The sequence below is a fragment of the Monodelphis domestica genome, chromosome 4, assembly GCF_027887165.1.
Source record: "Monodelphis domestica isolate mMonDom1 chromosome 4, mMonDom1.pri, whole genome shotgun sequence".
Taxonomy (NCBI): Eukaryota; Metazoa; Chordata; class Mammalia; order Didelphimorphia; family Didelphidae; genus Monodelphis; species Monodelphis domestica.
The window spans coordinates 196,285,310-196,303,836 of record NC_077230.1 but is presented as its reverse complement, the minus strand read 5'-3'; the positions used below and the strand labels follow the sequence as shown (position 1 = coordinate 196,303,836).

The following is an 18,527-nucleotide window of genomic DNA, read 5'->3' as shown; positions in this document are numbered from 1 at the left end:
ATGAGCCAATTTAGCCTTCCCCACCTCCCACCTATGGAGCCAGAGTCAGAGCCAGCACACACAAGAATCAGCAAGTGAGCAAGGGGCACCCTTAGGTCCTTTGGAGGTGAATAAGACCACCAAAGAACTACCCCAGAGAGTAACAACACCTGAAACTGTGGCAGGCAGGGGAGCACAGACCTTGGGTGCTCAGAGCCAGCATGCTCCAGAATCAGTGAGTGAGCAAGGGTCACCTCTAGAGTGAGTGAGGGGCACCTCTAGGTCCTTGGGAGCTCACTAAGACCACAAAAAGCCTACCCCTGACAGCAGCTACACCTGAAACCCTGGCAGGTGTGGGAGCGCAGACTGTGGGTGCCCCCAGGAAGGTAGGGTAGCATAGAGAAGAGCTGTAAATCGCTGCCAAGACTCTAGAGCTTGCCTCAAACAAAATCCTTGCTCCTTAACTCCATACACAGAGAACCTGCCCAGCTCACTCAGATTTCTCACTAAAAAGGGAAGATAAAACCACAATGATGGCTAATTGCACACAGGACCAACAAACACCCTCCAAGAAAAAAAAAAGGCAGTGAAACTCAAAAATTTTTATGGAGGAAAAGGCCAGGCTACAGAGAAAATAAAGGAGAAAATTCAGACAAAGACAAAATCTTCTAAAAAAATGGAAATTGTTCACAAGCTCTGGAAGCATTTAAATTGGAGGTTACCAAAAAGGTGGAAGCCTTCTGGCAAGAGAAGAGGGAAATAGTTCAAAAAGAAAATAAAAAAAATTATAGCAGAAAACTAAAAGGTTAAAGAAGAAAACCAGGCCTTAAGGACAAGAATTGAACAATTGGAAACCAATGATCTTGCAAAACAGCAAGAATTAATAAAGCAAAGTCAAAAGACTGACAAAATAGAAGAAAACATAAAATATCTCACTAACAAGGTGACAGATCAGGTAAACAGAGGAAGGAGAGACAATTTGAGAATCATTGGACTACCTGAAAGGCCAGAAATAAACAGAAATCTTGACATCATACTACAAGAAATCATCCAAGAAAACTGCCCTGATGTTCTTGAACAATGGGGTAAAAAAAGACAATGAAAGAGTTCATAGAACACCATCTATACTATCTCCCCAAAAGACAACTCCCAGGAACATAATTGCCAAATTCCAGAGCTTTCAAGCTAAGGAGAAAATTCTACAAGAAGCCAAAAAGAGATAATTAAGATACCAAGGAGCACCAATCAGGATCACACAAGACCTGGCAGCTTCTACACTAAAGAACCACAAGGCCTGGAACACAATATTCAAAAAGGCAAGAGAACTGGGTCTTCAACCAAGAATCACCTATTCATCAAAACTGACTATATACTTCCAGGGGGAAATATGGGCATTCAACAAAATAGAAGATTTCTAAGTATATGTAAAGAAAAGGCCAGAACTAAGTGGAAAGGTTGATATCAAAACACAAGGATCAAGAGAAACATGAAAAGGTAAATAATAAAGAGAGGGAAAAGAGAAAAATGTTTTTTTATTCAAACTCTCTTCTTTAAGGGCTATAATTAGATCAAAGTATATATATATATATATATATATATATATATATATATATATATATATATATGGGGACGTGTTATTTGTAACTCTCAAAAATTGTATTGATTATTATAGTAATCAGAAGAATCACTCATAGGAAAAGATTAGGGCATTAAGCTCTATGAGATAATATTAAAAAAAAAAAAGAAAAGGGTGGGGGGGGGAATCAAGGATGGTACCAAGAGATATTTGAAGAAATAACATAAATAGAATAATCTTTTTCACACAAAGATACATATGGGAAGGGGAGGTGAAGAATACTCTTATAAGAAGGAGAGGAAGAAAGTGCTAATAGGTAATACTTAAACCTTACTCTCAGTGAAATCAACTCTGAGAGGGAAGAGCATCTAGATCCATTGGAATCTTGAATTCTATCTTATCCTACAAGATAAGGGAGAAGAGAAAACTAAGGGGGATAGGGTGGAGGGAATACAAAAAGGGAGGGAAAGGGGGGGGGATATTAACAGACCCTAAAAAAAGAAGGAAACAAAAAGGGAGGGATCAGAAAGGGAAACATATCAAGGGAGGGGATTAGGGGGATTGATTAAAAGTAAACCACTGGTTTAAAAGGATAAAGCAAAAGTAGAAAGACCAGAACTAGGGGAGGATATCAAAATGCTAGGGAATTCACAAGTGACAATCATAACTTTGAACATGAATGGGATGAACTCACCCATAAAACATAAGACAAATAGGAGAGTGGATTAGAATCCAAAATCCTACCATATGTTGTCTACAAGAAACATACATGAGGTGGGTAGATACTCACAAGGTCAGAATTAAAGGTTGGACCTATTAGGCTTCAACTGATAGAAAGAAGGAAGGTGTTGCAATCATGATATCTGACAAAGCCAAAGTAAAAATAGACATGATCAAATGGGATAGGGAAGGTAAATACAGGAAATATCACTAATCAATATTTATGCACCAAATGGTATAGCACCCAAATTTCTAATGGAAAAACTAGTAGAATTGAAGGAGGAAATAGATAGTAAAACTATACTAGTGGGAGACCTGAACCTACCACTATCAAATTTAGATAAATCAAATAAAAAAAATAAATAAGAAAGAGGTAAAAGAGATGAATGAAATCTTAGAAAAATCAGAGTTAGTAGACATATGGAGAATAATAGGGACAAAAAGTAATACACCTTCTTTTCAGCAGCACATGGTACATTCACAAAGATTGACCATATACTAGGTCATAAAAACATGGCATACAAATGCATAAAAGCAGAAATGATAAATGCAACCTTTTCAGATCATAAGACAATAAAAATAATGATCAGTAAGGGTACAGGGAGAGCCAAATCAAAAATTAATTGGAAATTAAATAATATGATTCTCCAAAATCTGTTAGTTAGAGAACAAATCATAGAAACTATTAATAATTTCATTGAAGAAAATGACAATGATGAGACATCCTTTCAAAATCTATGGGTTGCAGCCAAAGCAGTACTCAGGGGAAATTTTATATCCTTGAGTTCATATATTAACAAATTAAGGAGGGCAGAGGTCAATGATTTGGACATACAAATCAAAAAACTTGAAAGCGAACAAATTAAAAACCCCCAGAAGAAAACCAAATTAGAGATCCTAAAAATTAAGGGAGAAATTAATAAAATTGAAAGTGATAGAGTTATTGAACTAATAAATAAGACTAGAAGGTGGTATTTTGAAAAAACAAACAAAATAGACAAAGTACTGGTCAATCTAATTAAAAAAAGGAAAGAAGAAAAGCAAATTAACAGCATCATAGATGAAAAGGGGGACTTCACCTCCAATGAAGAGGAAATTAAGACAATCATTAAAACCTACTTTGCCCAATTATATGGCAATAAATATGCCAATTTAGGTGATATGGATGAATATTTACAAAAATATAAATTGCCTAGATTAACAGAAGAAGAAATAGAATTCTTAAATAATCCCATATCAGAAAAAGAAAAGTGAAGAGAAGAGAAGAGAAGAGAAGAGAAGAGAAGAGAAGAGAAGAGAACAGAACAGAACAGAACAGAACAGAACAGAACAGAACAGAACAGAACAGAACAGAGAGAGAAATCTGTTCTTGCCTTGGTTTATCAAACTTTCAAACCTTCTCTCTGCTCACTAACTCTTATTCATCACATCTTCGGAGTCAACTATGGTTTTCTATTTTGCCTGTGCTATCCAGGGGCACAGTCCAGGGGGCAGTTCAGAGAAGATCTCTGGACTCTATTACTACATTTTTTTTCTAGCTGTCATTCTATCTTCCTGACTCAATTCATCCAATGATTTCCTTCATACAGTCCTGGCCTCCAGGTCAAATAGTCCTCAGGTGATGAGGTAAAGTGTGTGATCCCATGAGAGGGAGGAAGAGTAAATTTCCTTGTCACATATCAATATAAGATTCTAAAACTGCTCCCAGAGTTCATTTATTTCAACTTGCATGAGAAAAAGGATGCTTCCTGAAAAACAAATGATAAATAATCCTTTTGTAGAAGACTTCTTGTGCTCAGAATTCACTGCTTCTTAAACTAATCCATTCTCCTTTGAGCTTGCTCTATGTGTTAGTCAGAATTTGTTGTTGTCGAATCAACAATCTGATCTCTTCAATTTCTACTTTTCATTTTGTTATTGTCATTCAGTTGTATCAGTCCTACCTGACTCTTGGTGACCCCATTTGGGTTTATTTGTTTTTTTCAAAGATAGTAAAGTGTTTTTTCCATTTCCTTCTCCAACTCATTTTATTTTATAGATGGGGAAATCTAGGCAAACAAGTTAAGTGACTTGCCCTGGGTTACACAGCTAGTAAGTGTCTAAGGTCAGATCTGAACTCATGAAGATGAATCTTCCTGATTCAAAATCCAGCATTCTATCTTCTATGCCTCTTAACTGCCACTTTTCATAATAGGTGCTTAATAAATGCTTGTTCATAGGGTGATTGTTTCTAGTTCAACTTTTGGGAGTTAACTATATCAAGTCACAGGAATACAGAGTTAGAGCTAGCAGGAGAACTGGAGATCAACGAATCCAAGATTCTCATTATAGATGGGGGGAGTGCACAGGGAAGGATGGGAAATAATAGCTTCAAAGACAAATTGGTCATGCATCCACAAAGGAAGTAAGTGGAATTGCAATCTAGAAATTAAATCCTGGTCCTTTGACTCCAAAGACTCAGTTTTCACTACATGTTGAAAATTCCTTCCTTCTTTCTAATCCAGGAATTTTTAAACTGGAGTGCATGAACTTAAAAAAAATAGTTTGATAAGGGGCAGTGAGGTGGTTCCATGGATTAAGAGCCAGGCCTAGAGATGGGAGGTCCTGGGTTAAAATTTAGTCTCAGATACTTCCTAGCTATGTGACCAAGGGAAAGTTACTTAATCCTAAATGCTTAGCTTAGAGCAAAGAGAAAATTTAAAAAAAAACAGAGAAACCTAGCCAGCAACTTCCTTCCTCTATGCCAGTCCAGCCAGAGAGAGATTCTGTGAGAGTGCACTGTGTAGCATGTTCAAAACTGAAACTGAATACAAAATTAACCCATGATGCAAGACAGGAAAGGGAAAAGAGGAGTGTGGGAAATGTAGTCTCTAGGGTTCAAGATTCCAAAACAATACACTCTCCACTGTGATCCTCTGGATCATCTCCTCAATGGATCATGAAAACATAACTAACATAATTTGAACTAGAGATATATACAAATATTATAGTTTTTAATGGGAAATTATAATAATTTGGGGATAAGAGGAAAATAAAAAGGAAAAGGAACAAAACCAATAATAGGTACATTGACAAAAAACCAATTGGGGCCAGTCCCCTTTGGCATAAGAGTGTGCATTCAAAACAAAAGCATTTCAACCCCCCTAATGTTCAAACTTGTCATATCTCAAAGTTCAATCTGTATGTTTTGGTGCAGCGTATGATCTCTGCAGGCATCTTCATGGCGCCTTCTAGATTCTGGGAGGTAGTCTCTTGTATAGGCTCAAATTCAAGTTAGAGTTCACAACAATAACATAGTCTCCCCTGAGGAAAATAACATACATTCCCCCCACCCCTTAGGAGGATACAGGGGTATATATGTAGGAATTACAAAGGGATACATGGTTGAGTCATAAGGCATATGAATCAAGTATCAAAAACATCAAGGAGTCCAAAGAAATTTTTAAAATAACCTCTGAGTGTAATATAGAATATAAAAAGAAAGCTTGAAAAAATTCTGGAAAAAGGGAAAAACTGTGTTACCATGGAAAAATTTTCTAAATAAATAAATAAATTTAAAAAATAAAATAAAATAACTCCCCAGTTAGATTATAAATGACTTAAAGGCACAGTGGTAAACAATCGATCTCTTCATTGATTTTTGAAGTTATTGTCAATTATAGGATTTTTTAAAAAAATTACCATTGTCATAGATAGGCACTAAAATAGTTGCTGAATCCCATAAGAGAAGCTGTTTCATTTTTTTCCTCAAAAATCATGAAGGATTTTTGATTATATTTAGAGTATCTCAGAAGAACCTGGACAGTCTTATTTTTTCTTCTTCCCATAGTGTTTCTTGAATTCTAAGGGGATTGTTCATTCAAGAAATTCACTAGGTTAGCCTGCTTGGTTCCAATAAGTGCAGGAAATATGGAGTGAGTATTCCCTTCTAAAATATTGACTATTTCCTAAGTCCTTAGTATTTCAAAACAATGAAATTCATTAATCCTGAAAAACTAAGTTATGAAAATTATTGAGCCTGCCACATTTATTTTAGCCCTACTTATATTCATTTACCTAAAACGTATCAATTCCTAGCTATCTGTAACAACGACCATTTCACTCACACTGCCATAGCCCTAGTGAAGGCACTTCTTGCCTGGAGTATCATAATAGTTTCCTTACTACTCACCCTGCTTCCATTCTCTATTCTTTCACACTCTCTCATGACTCATATTCTCTCCTCTTTCTCATTCTTTACATACCAACAAAATCTGAATGTTACTTACCTTCAGTGTCTTCCTTATGCTGCATGGATTAGATACAAACCTTTTTTATCCTACATTTACGTTCCTCACAATCTGCCTCCAACCTACTTCTATAACTTTTTTTGTCAAATTCCAAAATTTTAACACATTATTTTGACAAATTATTCTATTATTATTTTGACAAATAGTTCCTTTTGCATTTCTTCTCTTCCCCATCATGCCCTATTTGTGTTCATTGAATTTGTCATATTCCCATCAACCCATTAGAATGTAAATTCACCCAGACCAGGAGAATATTATATATGCTTCCCTCCAACCTGTTAAACTATAAACCCCACCCCCACCCCCGATCAAGTAGGACATTATATGTACCTCGCTTACTCAGAAGAATATAAACTATGAGCATTAGGATTTTAGGTGTTTTCATATCTCTTGTGCCTTGCACAGAATTGAAACTTAATGAATTCTTTCAAATTAATAAATATTAATATTAATAAATATTGATATTCTCCAAAAACATGAATTTTAAATATTGGAAGATTAGAAAGATAAGTAATATAGTAAAAGTTGGTGTGTTGAAAAATGTTTTGTCACTTCTCATTCCTTACCCTCTCCCAAGCTCCCACAGCTGTTGAGATCATTTAGTTTTATAGAGCCTAGATTTTGAGTCAGAGAAATCAAGGCATTATTGAGCTAGGGGGTGGAGAGAGGGTGCAGAAGGGTGGAAGAGTAATTCTATTAAGCATCTCTTTGGCTAAACTACAACATGACCAGTGTTTACTCCCTTCTCCTCCATATGGAAGTTTCAATTAGGCATCTGACTGTATGTATGATACTTAGACCAATGATACCTCCTGAATTTGCCAGATGTGTCTATACTATATGCATTTCTTTGTAAATTTGAATTCTTAGGAAAATCAAATAAAAGAAATATAAGAAGGAGATTCTAAAGATATTACTAGTCTTGCAAACTCTCGCTCTCTGATTTCTACTAAATTGACCTTAATTTCTTTCAAGCTTTAGGATCAGAGGTTAATGACCACCTTCTTTATTGCATCTACTCACTTGCTCTGACTCAATATGCATGGTCACTGTTGAATGGCAGCATATGTATTATTCAAAGAGAAAATTGTTGTCAGAAACAGTTCCTTAGACATGGCATTTTTTTCTCCTCCCACTCCATCTCCAATCCCCATGTCTTATTCTATGATGTAGACTAGAATTATAATCAAAATCATAGAAGAGCATAACTACACGGAAATTAAGAAGGAATCTAATCCAATTCCTTTCTTTTACAATTGAGGAGACTTGGGCCAAAAGAAATGGCATGACTTGCCCAAGATCTCAAGACTATTTAGTAGTACAACCAGGACTAGTACCCACATCTCTTGACTTCCAAGTCTATTCCTTCGAGCATACTGTTTCTCAAACTTTTCCAGAGATGGAGATCCCTTTGGCTTAAGCAAAATTTTGGTAGAACCCTTATAGTAAAAACATCTATTATTATTATTATTATTATTATTAATTAGTATTTATTAACATAGAGCACAAATTTCATTTTTTAATTCAATTAAGGAGGTTCTCGTCAATTAGGGATTGGATAAACAAGATTTGCTTTATAATTGTGATGGAATACTATAGTAATAAGAGAAGAGATGAGCAGGATAGTGTCAGAAAAACCCAGGAAGATGCATATGCATTCATGCAAAGTGAAATGAGCTGAACCAAGAGTACAGTGTACACAGTAATAGCAATGTGCTCACTTATGAAACTTAGCAACTCTGATCATGAAAGTGATCTCAGACAATCATATAGGACCTATGATGAAAAATGGTATTCACCTCCAGAGAAATAAATACTTTCTTCACTTTATTTTTCTTGCTTTGTTTTTGTTTTTGCAGCATGACTTTAAAGATATAATCAATACATCCCTTGCCTTCTCAAGGATGAGAAGGGGTGGGAGAGAGAGAATTTGGAGTCCAACATTTAAAAAAAATAATGTTAAAAATAAAATTTAAGGGGGCAGCTGGGTGGCTCAGTGGATTGAGAGCCAGGCCTAGAGATGGGATGTCCTAAGTTCAAATCTGGCCTCAGCAACTTCCTAGCTGTGTGATCCTGGGCAAGTCACTTGACCCCCATTGCCTAGCCCTTACCACTCTTCTACCTTGGAACCAATACAATAAGTATTGATTCCAAAATAGAAGGTAAGGGTTTAAATTATTTTAATTAAAAATATTGAATTTAATTTAAAATTGAAGCAAAAAAAATTGGGATGATTTAGGGCTCTCTGGGGCACACTTTGAGAAACATTGTTCTACTTCTAGCAGAGTTCTTGTCTATACTATCATAGATTCACAATCTGGGGGTCTCCTGGGCATATACTCATTTGCACAAACCCCATACTAAGATTTTTAAGTGGTATGATCAGAGTCAGAGAAGTCTAGAGGAGAACATATTTGTTGCCTAGCTCTCTGAAGAAAATCATAGAATCTCTGGTTACAAGTGATCAATCCCTAACTAGAATCTGCTCAACTACAAACCCAATAAACTGATTATTTAAGCTGTATCAAGTGAAAAGCCACTACCTCCAGGGAGCATCCCATTTCATTTCTGAGAGTTCTAATAATTGGGATTCTTTTGCTTGCCTAAAACCTTCATTTCCCTCTTGGTAACTTTCAGTTTTTGTTGAAGTTTTGCTCATGGGGCCAAGAAGAGAAAAAAAATCCCCTCTTCCAAGGGAAAATCCAGATGAACTTCATCATTGTGCAAGATCAAATCAGCCTAGGTACTCATGCCTCATCAGTACCTTCTACCCCTCTGAATGAAGAATAGAGCAAAGGCTTCCTCCTCAAAATTCCATTTAATGAGGTGACCCAGGGCAGCCATTCCATCATTTCCCATCTGTCTGCACTGCTCTGGACTGCATAATGCTGCTGTGCCAACTATCTTTGCTTTCCTGTTGTTCTGTTTTTGTTTTGTTTTTTTCAGGCCTGTCCAACTCCTTACTCACCCTATTTGGGGTTTTCTTAGCAGAGATACTGAAGTGGTTTGCCATTTCCTTCTCCAGCTCACTTTACAGATGAGGAAACTGAGGCAAACAGTTAAGTGACTTGCCCAGGTTCATAAAGCTAGTAACCTGGGACCATATTTGAACTCATGGAGAATAGTCTTCTTCTCTGCCACACTGAAAGCACCACCCATTTCTAATTTTCTTTTGTGTGTTTTCTTCTTCCATTAGATTGTGAGTTTCTTGAAAGCAGGTATTGTCTTTGTTGTTGTTTTTTAAATCTCTAGTGCTTAGCAAAGTGGCTGGCACATAGTAGGTGGTTAATAAATATTTAACAGCTGTCAGTTCTTCAAAGTTGAAGGCAGCTATAAAACTTTCAAATGTCTTCTTTTCTCCTGGCTAAGCACCCCCAGTACCATAGATCAATCGTCACATGGCATATAGCTTATGGGAAGCTACTGTACTTGATATACATAACCATGTTTATTGAAATTCATTAAATATGATAATTTCAGTAAAGTGTTTTTGTAAACCTAAAAGTGCTTTACAAATGTTATCTATTTTTATTATCAATATTCTTTAAGTCACTAGATCTCAAGAAAAATGGCTTAAGGAATTACAGCTATGGGTCAGTGCCACATACTATGGTAATAGTTTTTGCTAATATATTACAAGTTTAGAAAGGGTGAGAAATTTTTAAATATCTTACTGTTATTTTACTTCAAAGAAAATAACTTGTTGATATGATAGATGGAACTCAAAAAAATTAAAAATTCAAAGAGATGTAGAACCTGTATTCATTCATTAAAAACTAATATAACTCAAAGGGAACTTGCATGAAAACAGCCATTTTACTTTTTTTTTCCCTTTCATGGGCAAGTTCTTATTTGCATGCATGCTTTAAAAAAAAATAGGATTGATTTGGGATGAAGGGCTACCATTTTTATGAGAAGCACTGTGGCATGGCACATAGAGTGCCTGTGGTCTTAGATTCAGGAAGATCTGGGTTTGAATCTTGACTTCCAACCTTCCATCTTCCAAGGAAAACCCAGCAGAATCTAATCATTCTGTAAGGTGAAATCAGCCTTGGTAATGATACCACATCAGAACCCTTTATCCCTCTGAAGGAAAAATAGAACAAAGAATTCCTCCTCAAAACTATACTAATCACTCAATCTCTAATTTTGAATACTCTCATCTGTATGGTAAGGTAGTAATAATATTGATGTCAAAAGGTTGTTCTGAGTTACAAATTAGATATAAAAATTGATATGATCATTGGAGAAAATTTTAGCTGCAGTGTTCTACAAGAGTTCCAAGAGAAATTGTTAGGCACATCACAACTGTAATCACTGGTCTTTGAGACACCTGCAATACTGTCTTACAATAAATTTACAAGCATGAAGAGACTTTTTTTAAACATACAAATACTTTTATAGAAGTAAAATGGATCATCTGACCATCCATGCATTAAAGATGATAAAATGAGCCCAAAGGGGATCTATGCACACAAAGCAGCAGTTACTTGATCAGCTAGTTAATATGCAGATTCTCATTTTGAATCAAAAGCACTCACTCTGATGTCCTCAGTCAAATGCATTCCAGTAAAAAAAAAAAAAGCAAGAGTGAAGATGTCAGCCAATTTTCTCTCAAGATTTTTCTCTTCTGAGATATAGTACAAGCTATACAATAAGAATTAAGAATTTAGTTGGTCATTTGGCAAATTAGAGGACTGACTCCCATACATACTGCAAAGGAATGTTTTGGGTGATTAGTTAGAAAGCTGTCCTTTTCTGACAAACTTCAGATCTCCTTGTTTATAGAATAAGTTGAACATATATGGGATTATGGAAAAGTAAGCCTGTTTTCTTTGCAGGGATTTACTTCTGTCACTTTCATGCATACTGTAAAGCATATATCAAAGAAAAATCTGAACAGGAACATGACCATACAAGGTAAGGCTGATTATACCACCCTGACAGAAAAGGGGGAAAGAAGGCAATGAGAAGGGATAGTAAAGAAAGAACAGAAAAAAAAAATGCTGTAAATTTCTCTGAGTTTTTGTGGTAAAACAGAGGAAAGGAGAGATTAATGCATCCTCACCCTAGTTAGTGCTTATATTCATTTTGCACATACTCATTTATGTGCATTTCTGTTTTTGATGCTCTATTTTTTTCAGTTGTGTCCAACTCATCATGACCCCTTTTGGAGATTTCCTGGCAAAACTGGAGTGGCTTGTCATTTCCTTCTCTATATGATTTGACAGATGAGGAAATAAAGGCACACATGGTTAAATGACTTGGTCAGTGTTACATAGTAAGTGTGTGATTTGAACTCAGGAAGACAAATCTTCCTGACTCCATGCCCAGCATTCTATCTTCCCCACCACCTAGCTGCCCCATCTTTATTTAGATAGACTAACCTAATAGAATTTGGGAAGAATAAGAGAAATATCTCCCTGCTATCTGTCTGTTCATGATAAGGCTGATTAACTCTTTTTTTTTTTGTAATTAATTGTTACCATTTTTATTGCAATGAGTCTGATTCCTACCTATAATACTTTCAGGCTTACAAAGCCCTCTCTTCTAAGATCCTGAGCCATTATATGATTCCCATTCCTCAGATAAGAAAACAAAGTCAGATTTAATGCTAAAGAAATCTTATACACTCTCATTTTACAGTCAAGGAAACTAAGACCTAGGAAGATATGGCTTGCCCATGGTCACATAGGGAGTGAGCATCTAGACTTAGAATTCAAACCCCCAATAAATCCTTTGACTCCACAACTGGGGCCAAGGACCTCTGACTTTGCCAGACCCTGAGCCTGACCTACGTCCCTGGGATCAGACCTTGCTCTCCATCTAATTACCTCCCCACTTCTCCTACTGCTGACCTAGTGCTCTACCTATAGTCTGTAAACTTTATAGACCTTACAAGCATGATCAAGCCCTTATCTCAGTGCCTGACACATAGTAGGTACTTAATAAATGGTAATCAATTGATTGACTAATTTTGACACATAAAAAAAAACCTGAAGCAGATACCATGGGTATTATTATTATTGTTGTTGTTGTTGTTATTATTATTTAAACTCTTACTTTGTGTCTTAATAACAACTCTATGATAGAAGGGCAAGGGCTAAGCAAATAGGGATATGTGACTTGCCCAGGGTTACACAGGTAAGAAGTATCTGAGGCCAAATTTGAACCCATATTCTTCTGATTCCTGGTCTGGCGCTCTATCCACTGAGTCTACTACTACTACTACGGCTATTATTTTGTTGTTATTTTTGTTATTTATTTTTATTTTAGTAAAAAAGTCCAAGAAAGTTTTCTGAAGTTATATAATCCAAATTGTCTCCTTCCCTTCTTCCCTCCCTGCTCCCAGAGCTGGAAAACCATTCAATCTGAGTTATATATATAATATAAATATATTATCACACAACACATATTTCCATATTATTCATTTTTGTAAGTGATTAGTCTTATAAAACCCAAACTCCCAAACATATATCCAAATAAACATGATAAATCATATGCTTCCATCTGCATTCCTACTCCAACAGTTCTTTCTCTGGAGGTGAATAGTATTCTCTTTTATAAATCTCAGAATTGTTCTGGATCATTGTATGATTAAGTCTTTAAAATACTGAGTCACACATACTCAAGAAGATACCTTCCTAGAAATGACATTCATCCACCAGCATTTTTACCTCCACACAGGTTACATGAGAACAGACCATGAGGCCAGTGATCTGGATTATTTATTACACTCTCATGAAAGAACAAACTGTGTTTTATTGCTCTTAGAGGAAGGAAGTTTACTAGTAGAAGCAGGAATTTTTTTTTCTTTTGCTCATGGCCCCTTCCCCCAGTTCCTGGAGAGAACGCAGGGTAAAATATTTCTGTCCTCATTCAGGTTCCTCTCCAGACTTACTGCAGAGGCTCCTCAGCTGGCCCCTGTGCCGCTGGAGCAGGGAAGGGCATCTGTGGGGTGGAAAACCTCTCCAAAAGCCCTCACTTTTACAGCATGTGTACCTCTCCAAGCAGTAGGCGACAAATTATGTGCCAGACTTGTTCCGTTTCTCCCCATGCCTTGGAATGATTTTGTACAAAATGTAGGACACTTTCTCCCACTGCACCCCTAAACCAGCTGTGCTCAGTCAAATATCAGTACTATTCCCTTTATAGGACCTATTTAGGGGCTAGGTTTTGTGACTCTGCCAGAGTCTGAATAAGGATACTTACTCATTATTTCAACAGCTGTTACTTTTATGCTCAACAGCAGCTTTGACAGGACTTCTTGGAGAAGTTGCTCCAGACAAAAGTAATACTTTTTATGGAAGTCCCAATTGCCAGCCAATGTGGGTCCCTCAAAATTGGGAAGGAATGCCAAAAAGCCATAGACAATGAAAAGGGTAGTCTAGATTTTTGATTAATTTTGTTCAAAGATTTTAAAAGAGAAGAAAAAAGTACAATAAAAAATAGAATTGAAAAAAACATGCTTCTTAGCATTCCTCCACGTTAGCTTCTCTTCAAACTGAGTGAGAGTCAGGAAAAGTTAGAACCCAAAGGGACACTGTTTGGTTCACGCCTTTCATTTTGCAAATGACAAAGTTGACACCCAGAGAAATTAAATTACTTACTCAAACTCAATCAGCTACTTAATAGTTTATATTAATTCTTTGACACTGATACTTCCCAGGTGTGGGGTCTCATTTCCTCATACCTAACCATTGCAATAACCTGCTGGTTGGTCTATATATCACAATTCTCTCCCTGCTACAGCCATCTTCCTTTCAAAGTGACCATCCAACCATGTCAATCGTCTCTCCCATCCCATACAAACATACTCATGCTGAATAAATTTCAATGGCTTCTTATCACCTTTGTCATTGTTTAGTCCTTTCAGGCTGGTCTGATTCTTCATGACCTCATTTGGGATTTTCTTGGCAAAGATCCTGGAATTGTTTGCAATTTCTTTCACCAGTTCATTTGACAGATGAGGAAACTGAGGCAAGCAGGGTTAAGTGATTTGCCATGGGTCACACATCTAGGAAGTATCTGAGGCTGAATTTGAACCAACGCTACAGACCAAAAAGAAGATCCTCTGTTTGGCATTCAAAGCTCTTCAAAACTGAAGCCCCTCCTTTCCAACTAGTCTTCTTATAGTGGATTCCCTACCCAGTACTTTTTAATTGGGGGGCATTGACTTCCTTGCTGTTCTTCCCACAAGACACCCAAGCACTCAGCTCAGAGCACTTTCACTGACTGCCCCCCAAGCCTGGAATGCTCTCCCTCCTTCCCTCCTTCCACAGGAGAAGTCTTTTCCCAACCCCACTTAATTCGAAAGCCTTCCTTCTATGGTTTACTCTCAATTTATTGATTTATCCTGTATATGGAAATAATTGTTTGCATGTAATCTCCCCCGTTAGATTGTGAGCCCCTTCAGGGCAGAAACTGTCTTTTGCCTTTGTATGCACAGAACTTGGCACAATACCTGACTCATAGCAGGTGCTTAATAAATGGGTATTGACGGAGATTAATTACACACCTGAGCATAGAACCCTTGACCACATTTGTGATTTTGGTTCCTTTTGTTATCGCTGCTGTTCTTAAAAGCAGATACAGTATTATGAGGGTCTACAGCTAGGCACGTGTCAGCACAACAGGAAACAGTACCTGCACAGTACCTTTCATAGCAGGAGGCGTATACACACTCTGCTTCCTCTGCTTAGGAGATGCATTCTGTGACTGAGGACAAAAGAGAAAGAGAGAGAGGGAGAGAAAGAGAGAGAGAGAGAGAAAGAGAGAGAGAGAAAGCTTAACAAATCTACAGAAACTCACCCCAGCAGACCTGTGAGGAAATTATCTGTGGCATGCTTCTAAGCACTTGCCTGGTGTCCCTTTGCCACTTGGTAGAGTTTTAGACAAAAGTAGTCTGAAAGGAGGCCATGGAAGCAGCTAGGCAGCATAGTGTATACAGCCCTGTACCTCGAGTCAGAAAGATCTGAATTTAAATCTAGCCTAGGCTGTATGAATTTGGGTAAGTCTTTCCAACTCCCTTTGTCTCATTTTTCTCATCTATACAATGAAAATAATAATAGAACCTATGGCATAGGGTATTGTGGGAACCAAATAAGATAACTACAAAGTGCTTCACAAATCTTAAAGTGTGACATAAATGCTAGCTATTATTATCATGATTACCTACAGAAATCACTTATTCTACTTTTTGAATAGGGCTGTTTGTTGTTGTTCAGTCTTGTCCAATTCTTCATGACTCTATCTGGGGTTTTCTTGGCAAAGATAAAAGGAGTGGTTTACCATTTCCTTCTCCAGCTCATTTTACAGGAAATTGAGGCAGTGGTCATACAACTAGCAAATGTCTGGGGCCAGATCTTGAGCTCAGGTCTTCACTTTATCTGTTGTGCCATCTCATTATATCAAACAAAAATCTGACTTCCTTTAATTTCTGCCCTTCTAGAACCAACTTCTAGTTCTGTCGTCTGAAAAGAACAGAATGATTCTAATCCTGCTCTCTTCTCTAAACTAAATAGTCTCATCTCTCATGGCATAATCTGAAAGATCTGCAAACTCCTATAAATGTTTTCTAGTTTATTCTTCAAAAAATGTGTCATCCGGAATTGAAGATAGTATTTCAGCTGTGGTTTGATGAGGGCAGAGTCCAGCAGACTGATCTCCTCTTGAGGCCTCTGTGTACACCCCACTTTATGCAACCTAAGACCGCATTAGCTTTCTAATCAGTACTTACACTATTGACTCACACTGAGCTCACAGGCCACTCAAACACTCAGTTCTTTATAATCACTCTTAAATGTGTGTCAGTGACTTGAAAAGCTTGAGAGATTATCCCAAAGGTGATAAGGTGTATTTCTCATGGAAAGGCAGCCTGGAAGGTCAGTTTTCAAAACTTGTTCCCTTAGTAAACATAAGAGCTAAAAATATTGTCCTTCTTTTGCTTCTACCTCTTATGTTTACAGAAAACAGAAGAAAGGAAAAAAGTTATAACAGAAAAAAATTGGGGGGGGGATAAAGAATAGCAAAATAAAAGACCTCAGAAAAGGCCTCTACTTATGGGGCTTCCCAGGAACAATGAGGTAATCCCTATCTATAACCAACCTGAAACTACATGAGCAGTCTGATCTCCTCATTTAACTGAAATGACTCAGTCAAGGGATCATTCTTTGTTCTGGTCTCCAAATGTGTGCTTTCCTTTTCCTGACAAAATTTACATTTAACAATCCCCTTCCATGGGATACAGGGTCAGGCTTAGGTTACAGAAGAAGGACTTAGGCAAAAACAGGAACTCACTTTAGAGTCAAAAACCAGAAAAAAAGTTCTCTGGTGATTTTTTTCAGATAAGAAAAAAATAGTCTCTCTCTCTCCCTCCCTTCCTCCACCCCCCTTCTCTCTCTCTCTCTCTCTCTCTCTCTCTCTCTCTCTCTCTCTCTCTCTCTCTCTCTCTCTCTCTCTCTCTGTGTGTGTGTGTGTGTGTCTCTGTCTCTGTCTCTTTCTCTCTCCCTCTTCCTCTCCAGATAAGAAAAGAAAATTTTGTCTACCTATCACTGTTTTTCTCCCCCCGCTCTGTAATGATTTTTCCAGGTCCAGGAGGTAGGTTTTATAAATGAGGTGTATTTCCAAAGTGTTTATTTATTTTTTGTCTGACAAATCCCAATTCTGTATGTGGTTTTTTGGGGCACCCAAAACCTGAAGTCTGAAAGAGAGTAAGCGAGCCAAAACAATCATGCTGTACATATATTCTTTTCCTTTAAACTTTAATATGTGATCCTCGGCTTTCTTGACTATGCTTTCTTTAGAATATCACAGGGAGCATCCGGATGGCTGTATTTACATGATGGTAAAGCAACTCTTTGAAAAAGTGAAAATTGCTGTTAAGTCAACAAGTTATTTAGTCTATTTGAGACTAGCAAGTAGCCTGACTCATTTTTTTCCCCACTGATTTGAATATTTACTTTGGCAGCAGACCTAAGTCACAGTTAAGCAAAGGAAAACATGGTACATACTCTTTGGCCTGCTAACACATCTGATGGGTGGGCAGAGATCTCTGGAATTAATTCTATAGTTTCAACCACATCTGACCAACATGAAAAGCCAAATGCTCCATTCCTCCTAGTTTATCATAGGAATTGCATTTTTTCTCCATAAATGTGTCCAAAAGCTTAAATAAAAGTTGAATTCTCCAGAAAATTTCCCCTTGGAAATGACATATGCTGGAAAAGATTCCCCAGTATGTCAGGTTCCAAAACTGAAATAATCAATACCATGCATTACCATTACAATGATTTTACTGTGAATGTTATAATTACCATAACAATTCTTTTTTCTTTATGATAAAGAGAATGTGTCTGAAAGTGAGAAAAAAGCCTACACTGACTTTTGCAAGTTCATATTGCATTTTCCAAGGAAAAAGGAAGGGGAAATTTTGCTAAGCATTATTATTCACCAGGCTCTATGGCAAGTGCTTTATAAATATTATCTCATTTGATCCTCACAACAACCCTAGGAGGTGTTACCATTCCCAATTTACAATCTTATCCAGGGTCACCTAAGTGTCTAAAGCTAGATTTGAACACAGGACTTGTTGACTCCAAATCTAACACTGCCTATTGTGTCCCCTACCTGCCTTTAAAAGGCATTCAGTTAGAGGAAGGATTTAGATATGCTAGAATGTTTTCTACTTTCTTTTAAGATATCTGTGGTTGTGTTTGGAGCAAATAATTACAGGATTTTATGAGAATTTCACAGTGATCATTTTGAAGGCTACTTCCCTGAATAGAGGCTCAGCCTAGGCCAGGAAGTCAGGGGTTCAAGCAGTGCTGGTTCAGGTGTACTTTGGAGCATTGTGGACCCTGTGTTTGCTTCCTCTTCTCCATACCAATGAAATCACAGGTTAATCTTGTCAAGCAAAGCTAGATTGCTTGAAAGGATTTCTAGGGGGAAATCTCACATAATCC

General features: G+C 37.1%; 1 protein-coding gene across 2 annotated transcripts in view; it reads right to left on the bottom strand.

The window, feature by feature from the left end:
- PPP1R1C (protein phosphatase 1 regulatory inhibitor subunit 1C) overlaps positions 1 to 18,527 on the bottom strand; it is a 229,619-nt gene that overhangs the window by 102,296 nt on the left and 108,796 nt on the right. The window contains exon 4 of one of the 2 annotated variants that reach the window (XM_007494469.3): positions 15,211 to 15,282. In XM_007494469.3, coding sequence (XP_007494531.1) covers positions 15,211 to 15,282 — 72 coding nt within the window. The remainder of the gene's footprint in view (positions 1 to 15,210; positions 15,283 to 18,527) is intronic. The other variant, XM_001368986.4, reaches the window with a different exon arrangement.